Source organism: Mus musculus, chromosome 14 (genome assembly GCF_000001635.26).
Source record: "Mus musculus strain C57BL/6J chromosome 14, GRCm38.p6 C57BL/6J".
NCBI lineage: Eukaryota > Metazoa > Chordata > Mammalia > Rodentia > Muridae > Mus > Mus musculus.
This window is the reverse complement of record NC_000080.6, coordinates 121,466,442-121,485,568: the sequence shown is the minus strand read 5'-3', so window position 1 is coordinate 121,485,568 and position 19,127 is coordinate 121,466,442. Positions and strand designations below refer to the sequence as shown.

Here is a 19,127-nt window from a genome sequence, read left to right as displayed (position 1 = left end):
AGAGGATGGCAAATTGCGGGTCTGGTCCAGATTGGTTCTCCTGTGAAGGCAGAGTTGAGGAGCCAAAGCCTAAAATACTTACTGTCCAGCCCTTCCTTAGCTCATGATGTGTAGCTGTTGTGCATATGGGACACTTACAATAGTAAATGGGAGTGTCAGCTTTAATTCACTGAGTCCCACATGCTGGACTTAGAGTGTCCAGGTCACATTTATCTCCATGAGTTAGAAAATTCACAGAATAGGGGCCATTGAGATGGCTGAGCCGGTAAAGGTGCTTGCTGCTAATCCTGACAATCTGAGTTTGATTCCTGGACCCCCATACTGGAAAGAGAGAACTATATCCTGCAAGTTGTCCTCTGGCCTCTTAATGCACTCCATCCATACACACAGACAGACAGACAGACAGACAGACAGACAGAATAATAAACAAACAAACAAATAAATAAATACTTAAAAAGAAAATCCTTTGACTGGTTTGCTCAGTTGGCCATGGCATCAGTGACATTAAGACATCAGCTAAGTAAGTCCAGAACATTGAGTAAAAACAGCATAATACAATCAATGGAGGGTGTTTAAAAATGGGAACAATAAGTGCATTAACAAAAATACAATGCATTTTATTATTATTTCTCCTCAGTTCAACAGTGCGGAATCCACAGTCAACAAGCTTGTTACCCACTGGCCTTCGGGGTTCCAGCGGCTCTCATGGCTGTTGCCCTAAGTGAGTAGATCAGTTGGGCTGGCACAAGCCCGTGTCCAAATCAGGCTGTGCATTTATCATGGCTAGTTTGTTACAGTCCATGTACCAAGTTGTAATGAAAAGTATCGCAAAGACCTGCCACTGTGCATTTGACATGCTCTCCCTCAACAAGAGGAGAAAGTGGGGTGGCCATGTTATATGGGAAATGAGATCTCAAAGTGCTTTGAAGGAGAGGCATCAGTGAGTTGGGCATTTGGGTCCATCCGAGCAGATGAGCAGAGGTGGAAGAGGCTGCTAGCATGCTAAGCCAGGAACTGAAAACTTTTTCACTCATTGATATGCATCATCTGTGGCTTGAGTAAACAAATACCAATCTGGCTCAATGGCCATTGAATGCTCCTGCTGGAATCTATCCTCCATTATCCATCATCCCAAGGGTTTCTACTAGAATCCTTTCCTGCTAGGAGGAATGTATTACATAATAGTTATATTCATTTGCATATGGGTTTTATATCAATGGCTTTTTAGATTTCTTCATAGATTAATGTGCAGAATGGCAAGTTTCATTATGACATTTTTACACATAGTTATCACTGTATCTTTTTCATGTTCATGTTCCACTATCTATCCCAGCCCTTCCTCATCCTTCTTGCTGCTCCCCTTCCTGCACAGAAGATAGTGCCCTCTGCTTTCACAAGATAGATAGATAGATAGATAGATAGATAGATAGATAGATAGATAGATGATAGATGATTGGTGAATGGATGAGATACATAGGAAATAGATGATTGATTGATTGATTGATTGATTATAGATGACTAGATAGATGACTAGATAGATGATAGGTAGATAAAATGATAGATATGATAGATAGGTATATAGATAAGATGATAGATAGATAGATAGATGGATGATAGGCAGATAAGATGATAGATATGATAGATAGGTATATAGATAAGATGATAGATAGATAGATAGATAGATAGATAGATAGATAGATAGATAGATAGATAGATAGATGATAGGCAGATAAGATGATAGATATGATAGATAGGCATATAGATAAGATGATAGATAGATAGATAGATAGATAGATAGATAGATAGATAGATGATAGGCAGATAAGATGATAAATATGATAGATAGGTATATAGATAAGATGATAGATAGATAGATAGATAGATAGATAGATAGATAGATAGATAGATAGATAGATAGATAGATGATAGGCAGATAAGATGATAAATATGATAGATAGGTATATAGATAAGATGATAGATAGATAGATAGATAGATAGATAGATAGATAGATAGGCAGATAAGATGATAAATATGATAGATAGGTATATAGATAAGATGATAGATAGATAGATAGATAGATAGATAGATAGATAGATAGATAGATAGATAGATGATAGGCAGATAAGATGATAACTATGATAGATAGGTATATAGATAAGATGATAGATAGATAGATAGATAGATAGATAGATAGATAGATAGATAGATGATAGGCAGATAAGATGATAACTATGATAGATAGGTATATAGATAAGATGATAGATAGATAGATAGATAGATAGATAGATAGATAGATGATTGAAGAAAGATGATAGATAGAAAATAGATGTTAGCTACATGATAGATAGGTGATTGCTGGATGATAGATGATTTTAAATGGATAGATAGATAGATAGATAGATAGATAGATAGAAAGATAGATGATAGGTGATTGATTAATGATAGATGACTAAATAAATAGATGATAGGTAGATAAATGATAGATATGATAGAGAGATGATAGATAGATAGATAGATAGATAGATAGATAGATAGAGACAGATAATAGAATCTATATATGCATATATAGAATCTACATATGCATATAGTATATTCACATATGGTTTTGAGCATTGTTTAGTTTGTTGTTGTTGTTTTAAGATATACAAAGAAGTAACCTGGGGTGTTCTAAGTTGAAAGTGTGAGATGAACCTGTCCTGTGGTCCCCTCAGGTCTCCATGGCTTCTTCATATTTTCCCCAGGTTTGGTTTTTAGGTCTTGCCAGGATCAACTAGAACCATTTTCACCTTTTTTCTCATATTAGAACAACTCTGCTTTGTGTTTGATGTTACGCAAGTGCAACCCTCACCCCTGTCCTATATGTCTTCTCTCATAATTCTTCAAACATGGCCCTGCTCTTCTAAGGCCTCATGCATGCTTCTCCTCTCGATGCTGAGCAGAGAGTGTCACTTCAGGTGTATTCTCATTTAATCTGTGCAAGTCGTTCTTAAGAGAAAGATTCTACTTCTTATGAAAGTCTGTGGGCATCTACAGCTCTTCTAGACATTTCTATGCTTGAATTAGGCTTTAGTTTATCCAAGAGGTGAAGGGTTAAGAAGCTGGCAAAGAGAAATGCTGGCTCAGCCTGTTGGGACGCTTCACCACGGGCTTGTAAGGGCACAGCACAAGTCAGTGAGCCGTGAAGGACATCTCTAATACAGGTCAGAACTCGGAGAGATCCCTGAGAGCAAGTGGCTGCCAAGGCCTTGGCCTTCTCAACAGGGGAAAGCGAGTGATCCATTCATGCCCTTATGTCATCAAATTGTCGTTTGGAGATCGAAAGCCCTAGTGTAGGGTCTGATTCATCCATTCAATACCTTTCTCCTGAATCTTAGGAGCAGGAAGAAAATTCCTCTTGCTACTTATTGTCTTTGTAGAATGTTGTATTCTTATAACATGCAGAGGCAACTATGACCTTTGTCTTCCTTTAAATAGCTAGGACTTGTGTTTAAACAGCTTTGCCAAGTCTAGGAGCCTCCTCGTGAGGAGATTGATGGAAGTGATAGGCTTTAGCTCAAGCTTCCTGATCCTCAGAGGCACTGGTGGTCTCTAGAGTCAGAAACAGGTCTTCATCTGTGAGGATGGAGACAAGTCTATAAGCAGTCTCTCGCCTCCCACCAAGGAGACCACGCAGATAAGTGAGCATCTCTCAGACCACAGGGAACTCTATAGTGATGCCTCTTCTTCTGCCCTGTGCAGTTGTGTTTGTCCTTGGCAGTGGAATGTACAAGAAGTTCCAGCCCCAGGGCAACATCATGGGCAAAGTGGCCAAGTGCATTGGTGTAAGTGCTCCTCCCTCTCCCTCCCTGTCCCCTCCCACTTCCCTTCCCTTGCCCCTCCATCCCCCTCTCACTCACTCTCCCTCCTCCTCCCTATCTCCCTCCCATCCCCCTCCACCCTCCTCTCACTCATTCCTCCACCCTCCCCACCCCTCCCCTTTCACTCCCTTTCCTTTCCACCTCCTCTCACTCAATCCCCCTCCCCCTCCACTTCCTTCCCCTTCCTCTCCCTTTTCCCTCCATCCCCCTCTCACTCATTCCCCCTCCCCCTCCACTTTCTTCCCCTTCCTCTCCCTTTCCCCTCTATCCCTCTCTCACTCCCTCCTCCTCCCCTTCCCCTCTCTTCCCCTCCCTCCCCTTCCTCCTCTTCTTCTCCCTCCCCCTCCCCCTCCTCTTCTGCCTCCCTCTCTCCCTCTCACTGAATCAATCACTCCAGAACTTTTCTCTACCTTCCACCTTCTTTAAATCAAAATTCAGTTTTAAAAAAGAAAAAAAAAATTCAACAAAGTTTTGATTTTCCCCTTAAGATTACATTTTGAGGGTACTTGGGTGTTTTTGTCTTTATAAAACTTACCAAATAGACCCTGGTGGTGGTAGTGACATACACCTTTAATTCCAGCAGAGGCATAAAGGGGCAGAGACAGGTGGATCTGTGTTCAAGGCCAGCCTGGTCTACAGAGCAAGTTCCAGGACAGCCAGGGCCACAGAGAGAAACCCTGCTGGGGTTGGGGATGGATTTTTACATATTTTGTTTTTACTTGTTAATTCACTGCTAGAAAACAAAACTGCACATGTGTTTGTTACATTTCTACTGACCATGCTTTTCTAGGCAGACTGGAGGGTAAACTGCTGGGAAGGAGACTCCAGCCCAGGCAAACAGGATCCACCAGTGGAAAGTGTGCCATTCTCCCATGTTTGATCTTTAGAAGGGAATTCACTGAAACATGTTTTTCTGAGGTAGTTGATTCTCTCTTAAAATTTAATTTTTTTTTCTTTCTTTCCTCCAGTTTGCCATCAAAAACAGGTTTCGGCACCGAAGTAAGGCATATCCCAAGAGGGAGCACTGGCTGGACTGGGCTAAAGAGAAATACGACGTAAGTCATATTCCTGCAGCAGTGGCCCTAGCTACTCCAGGAAATGGGCATGGGAGGAAAGGACAGTGCAGAGGGTTAGTACATGGGCAGTACCCTCGGCCGCATCCTCCCAATGCTAATAGTGTGTGGACTGGAGAACACAGTGCAGAGTGTTAGCACATGGGCAATACCCTTGGCCATGTCCTCCGAGCGTTTAATAGCGTGTGGAATACAACTATGCACAAGTGCTCTGAAAAGACTTTAAAAGGATGGTTATCACTTATTGTGAAGCAACATGACGCCCTCATAGCTGCTCACTTGGGTCATCTTCTGTTAGGTGTAGGCCATGAGATCACATGACTTCAGTTTGAACAGAGAAGGGCTGGGTGGTGATGACCGACTTTGAGACTAACAGTTAGTGAGCTGTGGCGGCTGGCCTCCCACACAGCTACTCTTGCTCGGTGGTCACCTGTTTAGAATGTCTGGTTTCCTAGAGAAACCCGCGCTCACATCCTTTAGACTGACTCGTCTCCTCCCAGCTAGATGCAAACATCCCCACTTGGCAGCAGAGCAGCGACTGCTGTTGACTGCAGCCCTGGCTGATTTGTCTACCTGCAGGAGCGGCTCATCTCACAGATTAAGATGGTCACGAAGGTGATGTTCCTGTACATCCCACTCCCCATGTTCTGGGCCTTGTTTGACCAGCAGGTAATGTCTCTCGTTTGATCAGAATGTAGTTAAGTACTGCCATGTGCCCAGCTATGCTGGGTGTTCAGCTCCTAAACACCCAGTAATTTTTGGCATCTTACTGAGTTTCTTGGTTAGAATGTATCCTGAAAGGATCCACCCGCATGTCTATTGTGAATCAGTGAAGAAAGTGAGGTTTGTTTCCCTAGGGTAACCCTGGGGAGATCTCCTCAGAGAGCATCTGGGACACTTGTGGATCACAACTGAGGGCAGAGAGAGTTTGTTCTATTGACCCAGCATGGTCAAAGGTGTTGCCTTTGAAGAGACTTGAGGACTGTTCTAATTAACAGGGCTTGATTCAACTCTCCCACTTTAAAATGGAATACTTGAACCAGAAGTGCCCTACAGAATTGAAAATGACTGTACACAAGTTCTTGTACTTGAAGCAGTTCCTGACCAGACCAGACCTGTGGCTCTGGACTTTCTTTTTAATTGTTAAAACATCCATACACATATACAGTGTCTTTTATCATATACATTCACCATTACCTCCTTCCAACTGCCCTATGCCATGTCCCTCCTAACTTCACATTCTACTTGACTGCTGTGATTCTAACCTAAGTCCAGTTAGCACATAGATACGATGCCATCTATAGGACACACACTGGAGTCCTGCACACTCCTGTCAGACAACCCAGTGCACAATACTCACAAGTCAAAGCAAGAAAACTCTGCTTCTTCTAGAGACTGAGAGCAAGCATGTGTTATGCACAGATAGGATTACTGGAAGGCTAGGCGATCCATGGAGAATGTTTGAGCAAACACATATTCCTTGTCGGTAGTATGAAGTATGCAGCAGCCTAGGAAGGGCAAAGGAGCCACCTTGAGTATGGAAAGAGCCTAACTGGGGTCAGACTCACACTCAGAATGCAGGCATTGCTGGTAGCTGGGTGATATGGGCTCATCACTTGGAACCCTTCTGATCATGTTTGTGCTACTCACCTACCTCTGCTGTGAGGCCCAAATCAGACAAAGTCCCCGGTGACTGGTACAAACTCAAGAGTCGAACAGGGGCAGGGTGGCCACTTCCCATGGGGAGCTGATGGATTTATATCGATCCACTAAGCATTTAGTCTTCCATAAAAATCATCACATCGTGTAAGAGACAGATAGATGATCTGTAATTAGGCTGCCGTGATTTAAGACCACTACTATCTTTATGATAAAGCATTTAAAACCCCTCCCTGGCTTTCTTTACCATTGTAATGTTCTAGATACTGACACTGGCACCTGTAGAACACAGGGCCCTGATGAGCTTACCCTGAGAGGTGGTACCATGTAATCACACAGTTTTATATCTCCCGAGGACAGCTCTGTCTCAGAGGTCCTTCACAAAGCCCAGGATGTGCCACTGGCTTTTGTCTTCCTAGAACTGTGACAGAGCCGAGAGGCAAATTAGAGATTTCAGTCCTGATTTAGAAGGTTTGCTGGTGATATACCACATCCTAAAAAGCCACATCCTCCATGACACAATCGATGTGTTAATTTTTTAGGGTTCCAGATGGACACTGCAAGCAACGACCATGAATGGGAAAATTGTAAGTTTGCCTGTCCTGGTCTGTCCCTCCTCCTGGTCACCACCGCCCTGCTTTAGTCCCTCAGTCCTTTCTTCTTCCCTTCCATGTTTTTTTTTTCTTTCAGTAAGACTTTGCCTCCTCTTTTTTAGGGAGCAATTGAAATTCAGCCGGACCAGATGCAGGTAGGAGAAAGGCTCAGCTCACTTTCCAAAGCCCACGTGTTTCCTGTGGTTGCGTTAAAGGCCCCTCTCCACTTCCTCTGCAGACGGTGAATGCCATCTTGATTGTCATCATGGTCCCCATTGTGGACGCTGTGGTGTACCCGCTCATTGCAAAATGTGGTTTCAACTTCACGTAAGTAGCTGTTTGGCTTGGGTTGACTGAGATGCAGTTGGTGGCTGTTTGGCTTGGGTTGACTGAGATGCTATTGGTCCAGGGCCTCGTAAATGCTCTGCTTCCAGAAGCTCCCATCGAGGTGATGGCACATTTATTTATTTTATTTTTGCAGTACTGGCAATTGAACCTAGTAGATTTCACACATGCCAGACAAATAATATTCTTTTACTGAGATAGAACACCAGCCCTCTTTTTCATTTCTATTTTGAGACAAGGCTGGCCCTATATTCACCCTGCCGCCTAGTTAGACATTGAACTTGCGTACTGCCCAAGTAGATAGGATTATAGGCCTATGCTACCGGGCTTGGCTGATGATGAAATTTTCAAAGTAATAAATTTAGAAATATTGGGGGGTAGGAGATATCTCACTGGGTAAGAGTGCTTGCTGTGCAAGCATTAAGACCCAAGTTCAGATCCATAGGGCCCATGCAAAAGGCCAGGTATGGCAGTGTGCATCTGCAACTTCCGAGGTAGGGGACAGAAATGGGCAGATCCCTGGAGCTGCTGGCTAGCCAGCTTAGCCAAACATGGTGAGCTACAGGTTCAGTGAGAAGTCCTGCCTTGTGAAAGTAAAATGGACAGGGACAGAAGACATCTGACATCCTCTGGCCTCCCCATGTGCACACATGGGCCTGTACATATCCATACACATTTGTATACAGCATACACGCACGCGCGCGCACACACACACACACACACACACACAGAGCTTTAAAAAGAGATGTCTATATGCAATGCCTCTGAAATGCCCTTTAAAATAAATAAAAATGCTATTAATGGAAGCCTGAAAACATTAGCTGTGATCATAGGATTTTTAGAAGTTGAATGTGAGAATGTGAATAGGCATTCTATTTGACCCCACTAGTCTGGTCATGAGTAGTAACAGAGAGGGACTCAGAGATGGCTCAATGGTTAGGAATGCTTGCTTCTCAAGCACACAGACCACAGTTTCCACCCCAGCATCCACACGGAGCAGTTCACAAATGCTGTGACTCCAGCTCCTGGGGATCTGGCATCTTCTTCTGGCCTCTGAGAGCACCCTCACATGCATGTGGGCATATACTGAGAGCACCCTCACATGCATATGTGCATACACTGAGAGCACCCTCACATGCATGTATGCATATACTGAGAGCACCCTCACATGCATATGTGCATACACTGAGAGCACCCTCACATGCATGTGTGCATATACTGAGAGCACCCTCACATGCATATGTGCATACACTGAGAGCACCCTCACATGCATGTGTGCATATACTGACAGCGCCCTCACATGCATGTGTGCATATACTGAGAGCACCCTCACATGCATGTGTGCATACACTGAGAGCACCCTCACATGCATGTGGGCATATACTGAGAGCACCCTCACATGCATATGTGCATACACTGAGAGCACCCTCACATGCATATGTGCATATACTGAGAGCACCCTCACATGCATGTGTGCATACACTGAGAGCACCCTCACATGCATATGTGCATACACTGAGAGCACCCTCACATGCATATGTGCATACACTGAGAGCACCCTCACATGCATGTGGGCATATACTGAGAGCACCCTCACATGCATATGTGCATACACTGAGAGCACCCTCACATGCATATGTGCATACACTGAGAGCACCCTCACATGCATATGTGCATACACTGAGAGCGCCCTCACATGCATGTGTGCATATACTGAGAGCACCCTCACATGCATGTGTGCATACACTGAGAGCACCCTCACATGCATGTGTGCATATACTGACAGCGCCCTCACACTCATGTGGGCATATACTCACATTGACATGCATACGTAAAATCCTAAAACAATAAAAACACCACCAGCAGCTTCCAATACAGCTGTCTTTGCAGGGAAGCCAAGGGGATGTGAGGTGAGGAGGATTTTCCTTTAGGGCTTACTCTTGGCTCGTCTGGGGGATGCAGGCTGGGGTTCACGTTCCTCTTGTCTGCATCAGATCCCTGAAGAAGATGACTGTTGGGATGTTCCTGGCGTCCATGGCCTTTGTGGTGGCTGCAATTGTGCAGGTGGAAATCGATGTGAGTCTTCTCCTGGGCTCAGCATCTTCCTTCTCTGGGCTGGGAGGATTAGAGGAGACTAGGGGAAACTCCCCATATGCAGCAGGAATTCCTGGAGTAAAAACAGTACAGGGCGGGGGTGGGGCAAAGTAGTCCATCAGTTAGCGCAGTGAGTGGGCGACGGCTAGGTCCTGAGCTAATGGGCGGGCTTCGGTATGAGAAAAGTCTAGGCGAGTGACTCCACCTGTGCTATGGTCTCTGTAATGGGAGATAAGTTCGTGGAATCGCTCCCAGCACAGATTTGGTGAGAAGCTTGTCACAAACGGGCACTTGGGAAATGCATAAACCGTCTTCCTCACAGAGGAACACATTTTGGGTTCTGATATCTCTCCTAAGGGATAATTCCTAAACGGATCCTAATACCTGCTGGGTGAATCTGTGCTAAACCAGCCCAGTGCTGCCTGCTGGAAATAAGGCCTTAGTTCTTAAAGGCAGGGACTATGTGGCCCATAAAACTAGAGGAGACTCTCTCTCTCTCTCTCTCTCTCTCTCTCTCTCTGTCTGTCTGTCTTCTCTCTCTCTTTCCTCCTCTGCCTCTGTCTCTCTGTCTGTCTTTCTCTCTGTCTTCTCTCTCTCTCTTCCTCCTCTGTCTCTCTGTCTGTCTGTCTGTCTGTCTCTCTCTCTCTCTCTCTCTCTCTCTCTCTGTGTGTGTGTGTGTGTGTGTGTGTGTGCCTCACTCTATGTGTCTCTGGTCTCTGTCTTTCTGTCTCTTGCATGCATACACACACACACACACACAATTCATCACAGTGAACAAATTATAAGTGAATTTTCCCATCTTAGCCATTTCTAAGCATACAACTCAGTGCAGCTCCCTTTACTGGGTAACCCTCACACACATGCTTCCAGAAGTCCCCCATCTTCCCAAACCAAACCTCTGCACCATTCATTGCCAACTCCCTGATCTGTCTCCCCAAGCCCCTGGCAGGCCTCATTCTACCATCTATCTCTAGGATGCTGCTCCAGGCAAACTACATGACCACGATCACAGAGCATTTACCCTTTGATGGTTGGCTTATTTTATAGTGCCCTCAAGGTTCACCCTTTTGAGAGGATATAAAAAGATTCCCTTTGTTTTTAAGACTAAATAAAGTTCTATTGCCATGCAATGTAACCAGTGGGCTGAGCCAGGTGTTTGGCACATGGCTCTGGATGAGCTGTAGATCTCAGAGGAAAATGTCTCCAGGGCTGAGGTGACAATGACAGTCCATGGGAGTCCTCACTGTGGAACTCTTCTCTCTCTCTTTTTTTTTTTCTCAGAAAACTCTTCCAGTCTTCCCTGGTGGAAATCAAGTCCAAATTAAGGTCTTGAACATCGGAAACAATAACATGACCGTGCATTTTCCTGGAAATAGTGTGACGCTTGCCCAAATGTCTCAGGTAAGTAGGAGAAACAGGACCTTGTATTCCATCTACCCACCCGACTTGTAACACAGCTCGGAGGAGCTGTTCTTATTGGTCCTTGTATAGACCCCAAAGGCAGTCCAAGATCAGCACATGTCCATGTCCACCTCATAACGCTTTCTGAACCCATGGGCCTCTAACTTGAGTGTGGGTACTGATCACTCTGGCACTTTCATCAGCAGGGGAGGCCCGTGGTTTCAAGCAGGGGTGCTGATATCTCTGAGGAGATTTAGAGACTCTACAGGCAATTCTTTGTAGCTGTGAATTAAGAGTGTGCTACTGGCACTTTATATATAGAAGCCAGAGGTGCTGGCACTCAGTCTCCAAGCCAAGAGTTTTCTGTCCTCGTATACACAGTGACTCTGTAGAAAACCTTGTTCTGGAGGTCATTGCCCTTGACCTCTGGTTTCCAGCCTTGAGTCTGGTCACATGGAGAGCCTTGGGGTCTTAACCCCAGTGGTGTGGGTTCATATGCTCTCATTCCTCACCCACCACAGTCGGAGCAGTGGACTTCGACCTTGACAAGCTAATGACCTTGAAGGAGGAGTTAGAAGTCTGACTCCTGGTGGTCAGGGCAGCCCAGTATTGATTTCACCAGAGCTTTTGCTTTTCCTTTGGTGTGTGTGTGTGTGTGTGTGCATGTGTGCCTGCGTGCATTTCCTATATATATGCCTGTTCACCACATATGTACCTGGTGCTCTCAAAGGCTGGAAGAGAACATCAAGTCCCTTGGAATTATAGGTGGTTGTAATTCACCATGTGAATTGCTAGAACTAAACCTAGGTCATCTGGAAGAACAGATACTCAACTGTTGAGACATCTCTTTAGCCCCAGTCCTCTGGTACTATTCTGTATTATAGTACTATACATATAGCATTATATAATATACTATATAGTATACTATACTATATTTACAGCACTATATAGTATACTATATTATATATAGTATATTTATAGTACTATATAGTACTATACTATATATAGTATATAGAATAATATAGCACTATATTTACAATACTATATATTATACTGTATATAGTATAAAATAGTATATTTATAGTATAGTACTATAAAGTATATTATAGTATACATAGTATAATATAGTATACTTATAGGACTATAAATGATGTTCACAGCATGTGTTATCCTTATGGAAAATAAAATTACAGTATAGATCCTGTGGCAATCTACAAAGAACCTTATGACAGTGTCTGCGGGATAGGAGGCCAGGTCTTAAGTCCCTACAAGGTATTTTTGATGTGTATGACCATGAACTTGGCAACACAGGATGCTATCTACTGTGACATGACAGCGTCCAAGCCCACAGTGCTAACTCTGCCTCCTGCCTTCTTTCCCCCATCTCCAGACAGACACGTTCATGACTTTCGATATAGACAAGCTGACAAGCATAAACATATCTTCCTCTGGATCCCCAGGAGTCACCACAGTAGCTCATGATTTTGAGCAGGGTCACCGGCACACCCTTCTAGTGTGGAACCCCAGTCAATACCGTGTGGTAAGTACTGAACACTACAGATGTCTCTTGGCTATTTGCAATATCGGAGACACAGCTTTAAAAGTGTTTTAGGCTTTCTTTTACATGTATGAGTGTCTTATCTGCATGTACATATGTGTACTACATGGGTGTTTGGTGTCTGAGGTCAGAGAGGGCATCAGGTCCCCAGGAACTATAGTTACAGATAGTTATGAATTATATTGTATGTGCTGGGAATTGAACCCAGGTCCTCTGCAAAAGCAGCCAGTGCTCTTAACCACTGAGCCATCTCTGCAGCCACAGGGCAGAGCTTTTTACTGGTGTGGCTTTGGCTTGGCTTTACCAATATTGAAGACTGCTTTAGGTAATTTCAAACTCTTGAGGAGCACAGACATTTGAGTCCCAGTGAAGGTCTGGCTGGTGGGGAAGGTGGATCACTGTTAATGACGATGTAAAAAGAAAAGTAGGAACCAGGTGTGGTGGTCCATGCCTTTTTTACAGCTCTCAGGAAGCAGATGCTGGCCTGGACTGTATAGGAAGACCCTATCTTAGCTCGGCGCTTAGATTCCAGCACTCGGGAAGAAGATATAGGAGGGGCTCTTTGAGTTTCAGGCTGGCCAGGACTACACAGGGGAAACTTGTCTGAAAACAAAAACAAAAACATGTTAAAATATAAAGGTAAATAAATAATAACTGTGTTATGAGTGTGCACCCATGCTCGTGTATGGATGTACACTTCCATGTGTATATGTAATTCACATGAATGTATATGTACATTCTCAGACTTTGAGGTAATGTGCTTAACATATCATTAATTGTATTAATTGTTAAATGTGCTCTTATAAAAGTATGGTATGTATACCAGATACAAGGAATAAAATACATATGAAATACTACCTGACAAAATGAAGACATCTAGGTGTGTCATTTGGTACAAGAAGAGTTGATCTGAAAAAGGAACTTTGGGCAGTCTGCCAGGGGATTCGAGTGAGGACTTAAGGAAAAACTCAACGTGCGGTTAATGTTCTCAGCCATTTGCTTAACAAGGAAGCTCTTGGGTGGCTTGTTCTATCAGGTGTACGCAGCCTGTGGCCCACAGGTTGACACACCCCAGCCAAGCTGTAAATGTGGCCTAGCAAAACATGCTCGTGAGATGTATTTCCCAGTGGTTTTCCTGACTCATCTGCACAGTTGTCAAACATGAACTCTGTATTAACAATACAGTGTTGCCATGTCCGAAGGTCAGACCATCTAAACTGTCAGAGAGTCGTGCCCTTTGGAGCCACTGACAATCAAGGATCTATAACAGGAAAACGTGTGTTAGCCTGGAGGGAAACCAAGAAGGAAGAAGTAGAACCGTATCTCCCAGGACAAGGGCCAGGATGGTGCGCTCAAAGTCTAAAGTGCTAGTGTGAACTGATCCTAATGAGCTAAGCGCCAGGACACTTTATTTATCTGTTTATTTATTGTATGTGCATGTGTGTTTATCTACGCACATGATGGGCACATAAGAGAGCGGTGGACCCGTGCCGCGGTGCATGTACAGAGGTGAGAGAAAAACTGTGTGAAGTGGAGTCTCCCCTCCCATCTTGTCAAGGATTAAACTCAAAGGGTCAGGCTTACACAGTAGGTGCCTCACACACTGAGCCATCTCTCTGGCTTAGAAACATTCTTATATTCTTTCTTCTCTCTCTCTCAGGTAAAAGATGGTCTTAACCAAAAGCCAGAGAAAGGGGAGAACGGAATCAGGTACGGAGATTTCTCTTGAAACTGGCTCTCCTCGCATCTAACCGAGCTTAACGCATTCCTTTAACCAAGCCCAGTGGTGACCAGGGTGTGAAAGTGTCAAGAGTGTACCAAGAATACACAACCAACGTAATTCATAACTTAGAGAAGAAAGTCCACATCATGTTTATTATCAACTGGTGCGGAAAAATAAGCTATAGAATTCAGCATTCATTCATGACACAAATAATGTTAGCCTTTACCTGGTCACTTATACTTATATGTATACTTATAGCATTATATACTATATAGTGTCTAGTTAGTTAGCTACAGTGTCAGGTTATCAACAGTCCTCCCTGGGGACCACTTTTCCCTCTGGGACCTACCAGAAGCACATGCTCTGGTCAGAGACATCGCCGCTGTGCCCAGGAGACTGCCTTTCTTTCCTGGATCCTGTGCTGCCTTTTTACTCACCCTGGCAGGCCTGAAAATGCCCTGTCCTCTCACACATGTCCCAGAGGTCTGGAGACTTCTCTGATGTTCTCTGATGGTTTCTGACTTTCAGGCACTTCCTTATAACGGCTGGCCTCTCACCAAGCCTCTGGTGTCTTAATCATTGACTTTGACAGTCCCAGATTTTTCTCTGAAAAAAAAAAAAAATCAGTGTAATTCATCTCACCAGCACAAGACCATTTGGTTTTTGGTTCCTTCTCTCATTTTTTCCATGCCTGTCTGTGCTGAGGCTCAGGACAAGTGCCATGGCCTGGTGATGCTGTTAAACAGGAATTTATGACCTCCTAGTTCCTCTGGCTGGAGGTCCAAGATCAAGGTCCCCTGAAGACTGGTCTCTTCTGGAGGCCTTCCTCCTTGGTTGATTGTTGATAGCCATCTTTTACTCTCTGTGTGTCTGCATCCTAATCTCTTCATGTAAGGACACCAATCAGTCATGTCAGGTTAAGTCCCCCACCCCCACCCCCGCCCCCACCCCCACCCCCGCCCCCGCCCCCACCCCCACCCCCACCCCCACCCCCACCCCCACCCAACAGCTTCTTTTCCTTCCTGAGGCCTTTTCTCCAAAGAAAGCCTCGTTTTGAGGTGTCATGGTGAGTTTCAAGGGTACAGCTCAGTCCATAGTACTTCTTTTGGATATTAGTAATTGCCCGTCTTGTCCTGTACAAGACATGTGCATGCACTACACACACACACAGACACACACACACAGACACACACACACACACCCCTTGTGCCTTGTATTTGACACTGAAATAGAAGCATCTCTGGGGTTTCATTTTGTTCTCAGAACAATATTTTCATTTCTTTATAAATATTCCCCAATGCTGGAAAGTCATGGTATTTAGGCTATTTGTTTGTGTGTGTGTGTGTTATGTGTGAGTGTGGAGGTCAGAAGACAGTTTCAGGAACTGATTTCATCTTACACAGGTAGGTACTCATGGACATTAGACTTGGCAGCAGGTACCTTTCACTACTAAGCCAATTTGCCTGCCAAACTTTGAAAAGCTAATTATTTATTTAGCATGTGTGTATTTGTATGTGTGTGGGCATGCAACTTAGAGGAGTCACCTCTCTCCTCTCACCCATGGGCTCCAGGGATCAAACTCAAGTCATCAGGCTTAGCAACATCCAACTTTAACTGTTGAGAAATCTCACTAGTGTTTAAAAGCTGTGTGTGTGTGTGTGTGTGTGTGTGTGTGTGTGTGTGTGTGTGCGTGTGCATGCACGTGCGTTGTGCATGCGTGTAGCTCCCAGAAGTCAACTCTCACGTGCTGTTCTTCAGAGATCCACGCTGTTTCCTAAGACAGAGCAGCTCATGGCACCTGGGATGTGCTCATCAGGAGAGCTGACCAGTGAGCCCCCTGGGGTTACGTCTGTCTCTGCCCCCAATGCTTTAAGGTTAAAAGTGTGCTAAAGATTGAACCGGGGTGCTCCTGCTTTTAAGGGAGGGGTTCTACTGACTGAGTTATCGCTTCACCCCCTAAAAATCTTTGATAGAATATTGAGGAAAGAGATGAGTGGCATTGGGGACATGTTGACCCCTCCCACCGTGAATATGGAAATAGGCAGGTCAGAATTGCTTTTCTATTGACTAGCAACACCAAATCCAATGACAGAGCCAAAGGATTCAATTATTTCCCTAGTGCCTGAAGACAACACTAAAGAGGAAGTTCTTGAAAGAGAGACTGATGAGCAGACTTCAAAGCCTCCACAAAATCAGACTTTCTGACGAAGGTGTAAATTAAAGGAAGGACATACAAAATTCCAAGCAAATAACCCTTTGTATTACACTATCAGTCAATTGAAAGGGTTAAATTGCTAGCTTGTCTTTTTTTTTTTTTTTTAAGACAGGGTTTCTCTGTGTAGCCCTGGTTGTCCTGGAACTCACTCTGTAGACCAGGCTGGACTCGAACTCAGAAATTCGCCTGCCTCTGCCTCCCAAGTGCTGGGATTAAAGGTGTGAGCCACCATGTCCAGCGCTAGCTTGTCATCTTTCTCTTTTAAATAGGCAAGCCTTTAATCAAAAATAGGTTGAGGGACTGAAGAGACAGCTCAGCCATTGTCAAGCGCACTTCCTGCCCCGGTGAAGGTGCTGAGCCCAGTCCCAAAACCCACAGCAGGTGGCTGCCAACATCCACACATGTGTGCCATGCACACACACAGGCACACACACATAGATAAAATAATAAAGTAAGGTCAGATGGTGGTGGCACATACCTTTAATCCCAGCACTTGGGAGGCAGTGGCAGGCCGATCTCTTGAGTTCGAGGCCAGCCTGGTCTACAGAGTGAGTTCCAGGACAGTCGGGGCTACACAGAGAAACCCTGTCTTGGAAAAACAAAAATAAATAAATATCTTTTTAAAATCGGTTGATAATTTAACCTTGTTTTCCACTGCATTTTAGCACTGTGTGTCACTATTTGTTACATCTCCATAGACAGTGTGCTTCTTAGCATGCTTTTAAAGAGAATAATATAAAAGTGAATTGTGGCAGGCATATGTTGTTCTGTAATAATGCTATAAATCACATTATATAGCATGTGTCCGATCTATATTTGACTAAATTTACATCTGCAACTCCTGTCTGTTCCCTTGACTACACTGAAGTCTTCTTATGTATAGATACACCATAATTTTTCTACCCATCTCTATTCAAGGAAATTTAGGTTATTCTTAGTTGTTGTTGTTGTTGTTTTTAATGACTGTAGTCTGTATTTTTACCTATTTCTTTGCATGTATGTAGTTTCTCCATGGAAGTGGTCCTTTTTTTTTTAAATCAAATTCGGTAAAAATATGTTGAATCTACATCCACTATATATGAATATAGTACCCATGGGGCTAAAAAGCCAGCTCAAGAGTTAAGACTGCGTACCGACTCCGGCTGAAGACCTCAGTGAGGTTCCTAGAACCCAAGTCAAGCAACTCAGCCTCCTAACTCCAGTTCCAAGGCATCTGATGCCCTCTTCTGGCCTCTGAGGGCACCTGCATGCACACACACACACACACACACACACACACACACACACACGCACACACACGCACACACCCAATTAACTAAATTAAATGTTGATATGGTGTCCTTTAAAAATTATTTGTGTGTATATAGACCATTCTATCAATTAATATGTGCATGATGAAACAGTAATATGTTAATCCACTATGAACTCCCTAGCAGATGCACACACCTTCTCCCCTCCCGCCAGCCAAAGTGCTCTGGATTCCAGAAAGACACACCACACACACACACACACACACACACAACCTTCTATTTTAAAATGCCTTAAACAGCAATTACTGGGCACTTCCAAACCTTCATGTTGCTAGTGACTACCCTCCAATATTCCTGAATTATTGCTTACTAAAATCTATATTTCATCTCTGCTCCCCCAGACCCCGTCAATCATTGGAGTGGCCCCTGGAGCTGCACTTCCCCAACTCTGACAAGGCTGTTTCTCTGTCTTACACAGCTCTCATGCCTGCATCCTATTTCTTTCTTGGCATGGTGATTCTAAAACCTTCTTCTCATGGTCCCTTGCCCAGGAAATCTAATGTCCTGCCTCCAACTCCCTGCCCAGCCATTGGCCAATGACAACTTTATTTACCAATTAGAGCCAACTGGGGGCAGGGACTCTCAGTGTCTTAGTGCAGATTCCGGTGTGATTTTGAGAGCCAAATTAACACAAATAGCATTAGAACCAATCTGCAACACTATGGAGCTGGTAAAACTGGCCCTGTGTTTTAGAGATAGAGTTTTCTTTATAGTACTTAGCTGTTCATCATTATTGCTTCTTGTTCTACGTATTGGACAATCTGATATAATCTGTCACCTACCTATTTGGTGGGCAATACAAACAGCTGATCTCCCTTAGGGCAGCAACATGTTCATCCTTAGAGCAGTATAAGAACTTCAGGGTCTTCTACATCACAGAGCATGTAAGGAAACACCTGTGCCATCTGTTCCATGACGTTCTGTATAGTACTAGGAAGACAGGCAGCTCACTTACCTCCTCCTGAGGATTAAGCAAGGGGACTTGCCAAGGCTAGAAGCCTTGGGATGAGGGCCAAGGCCTTTCCGGTACCCATTCCTCTCTGCATTCCAGCAGATGCTGACGGGCACCACTCCAGAGCCACACAGCTCTCCCCCATCGAAGGGCAGTGACTCAGGACAGTCTCTTCTCACTGGGTTAGCTAGCTTCTTTCTCTCAGATCTTATATCCATTCTCTGCCCCAAGCTCTTGGAGGTAACCAAAATGGCAGGTTCTCTCTTCCCAAGGGAAGCTTTGTAAGTACTTTGTACTTTGAAATCAGTCAGTATCTGTTTCTATGACTACCTAGTGGATTCCCCTA

The 19,127-nt window shown here is 44.2% G+C and overlaps 1 protein-coding gene across 1 annotated transcript in view; it reads left to right on the top strand.

Annotated features, from left to right (window-relative positions):
* The window catches only part of Slc15a1 (solute carrier family 15 (oligopeptide transporter), member 1), a 45,634-nt gene that overhangs the window by 19,686 nt on the left and 6,821 nt on the right, over window positions 1-19,127 (top strand). The window contains exons 8-18 of the mRNA NM_053079.2: window positions 638-721; window positions 3,740-3,822; window positions 4,827-4,913; window positions 5,511-5,600; window positions 7,133-7,177; window positions 7,306-7,338; window positions 7,422-7,510; window positions 9,523-9,604; window positions 10,904-11,023; window positions 12,414-12,563; window positions 14,242-14,291. Coding sequence (NP_444309.2) covers window positions 638-721; window positions 3,740-3,822; window positions 4,827-4,913; window positions 5,511-5,600; window positions 7,133-7,177; window positions 7,306-7,338; window positions 7,422-7,510; window positions 9,523-9,604; window positions 10,904-11,023; window positions 12,414-12,563; window positions 14,242-14,291 — 913 coding nt within the window. The remainder of the gene's footprint in view (window positions 1-637; window positions 722-3,739; window positions 3,823-4,826; window positions 4,914-5,510; window positions 5,601-7,132; window positions 7,178-7,305; window positions 7,339-7,421; window positions 7,511-9,522; window positions 9,605-10,903; window positions 11,024-12,413; window positions 12,564-14,241; window positions 14,292-19,127) is intronic.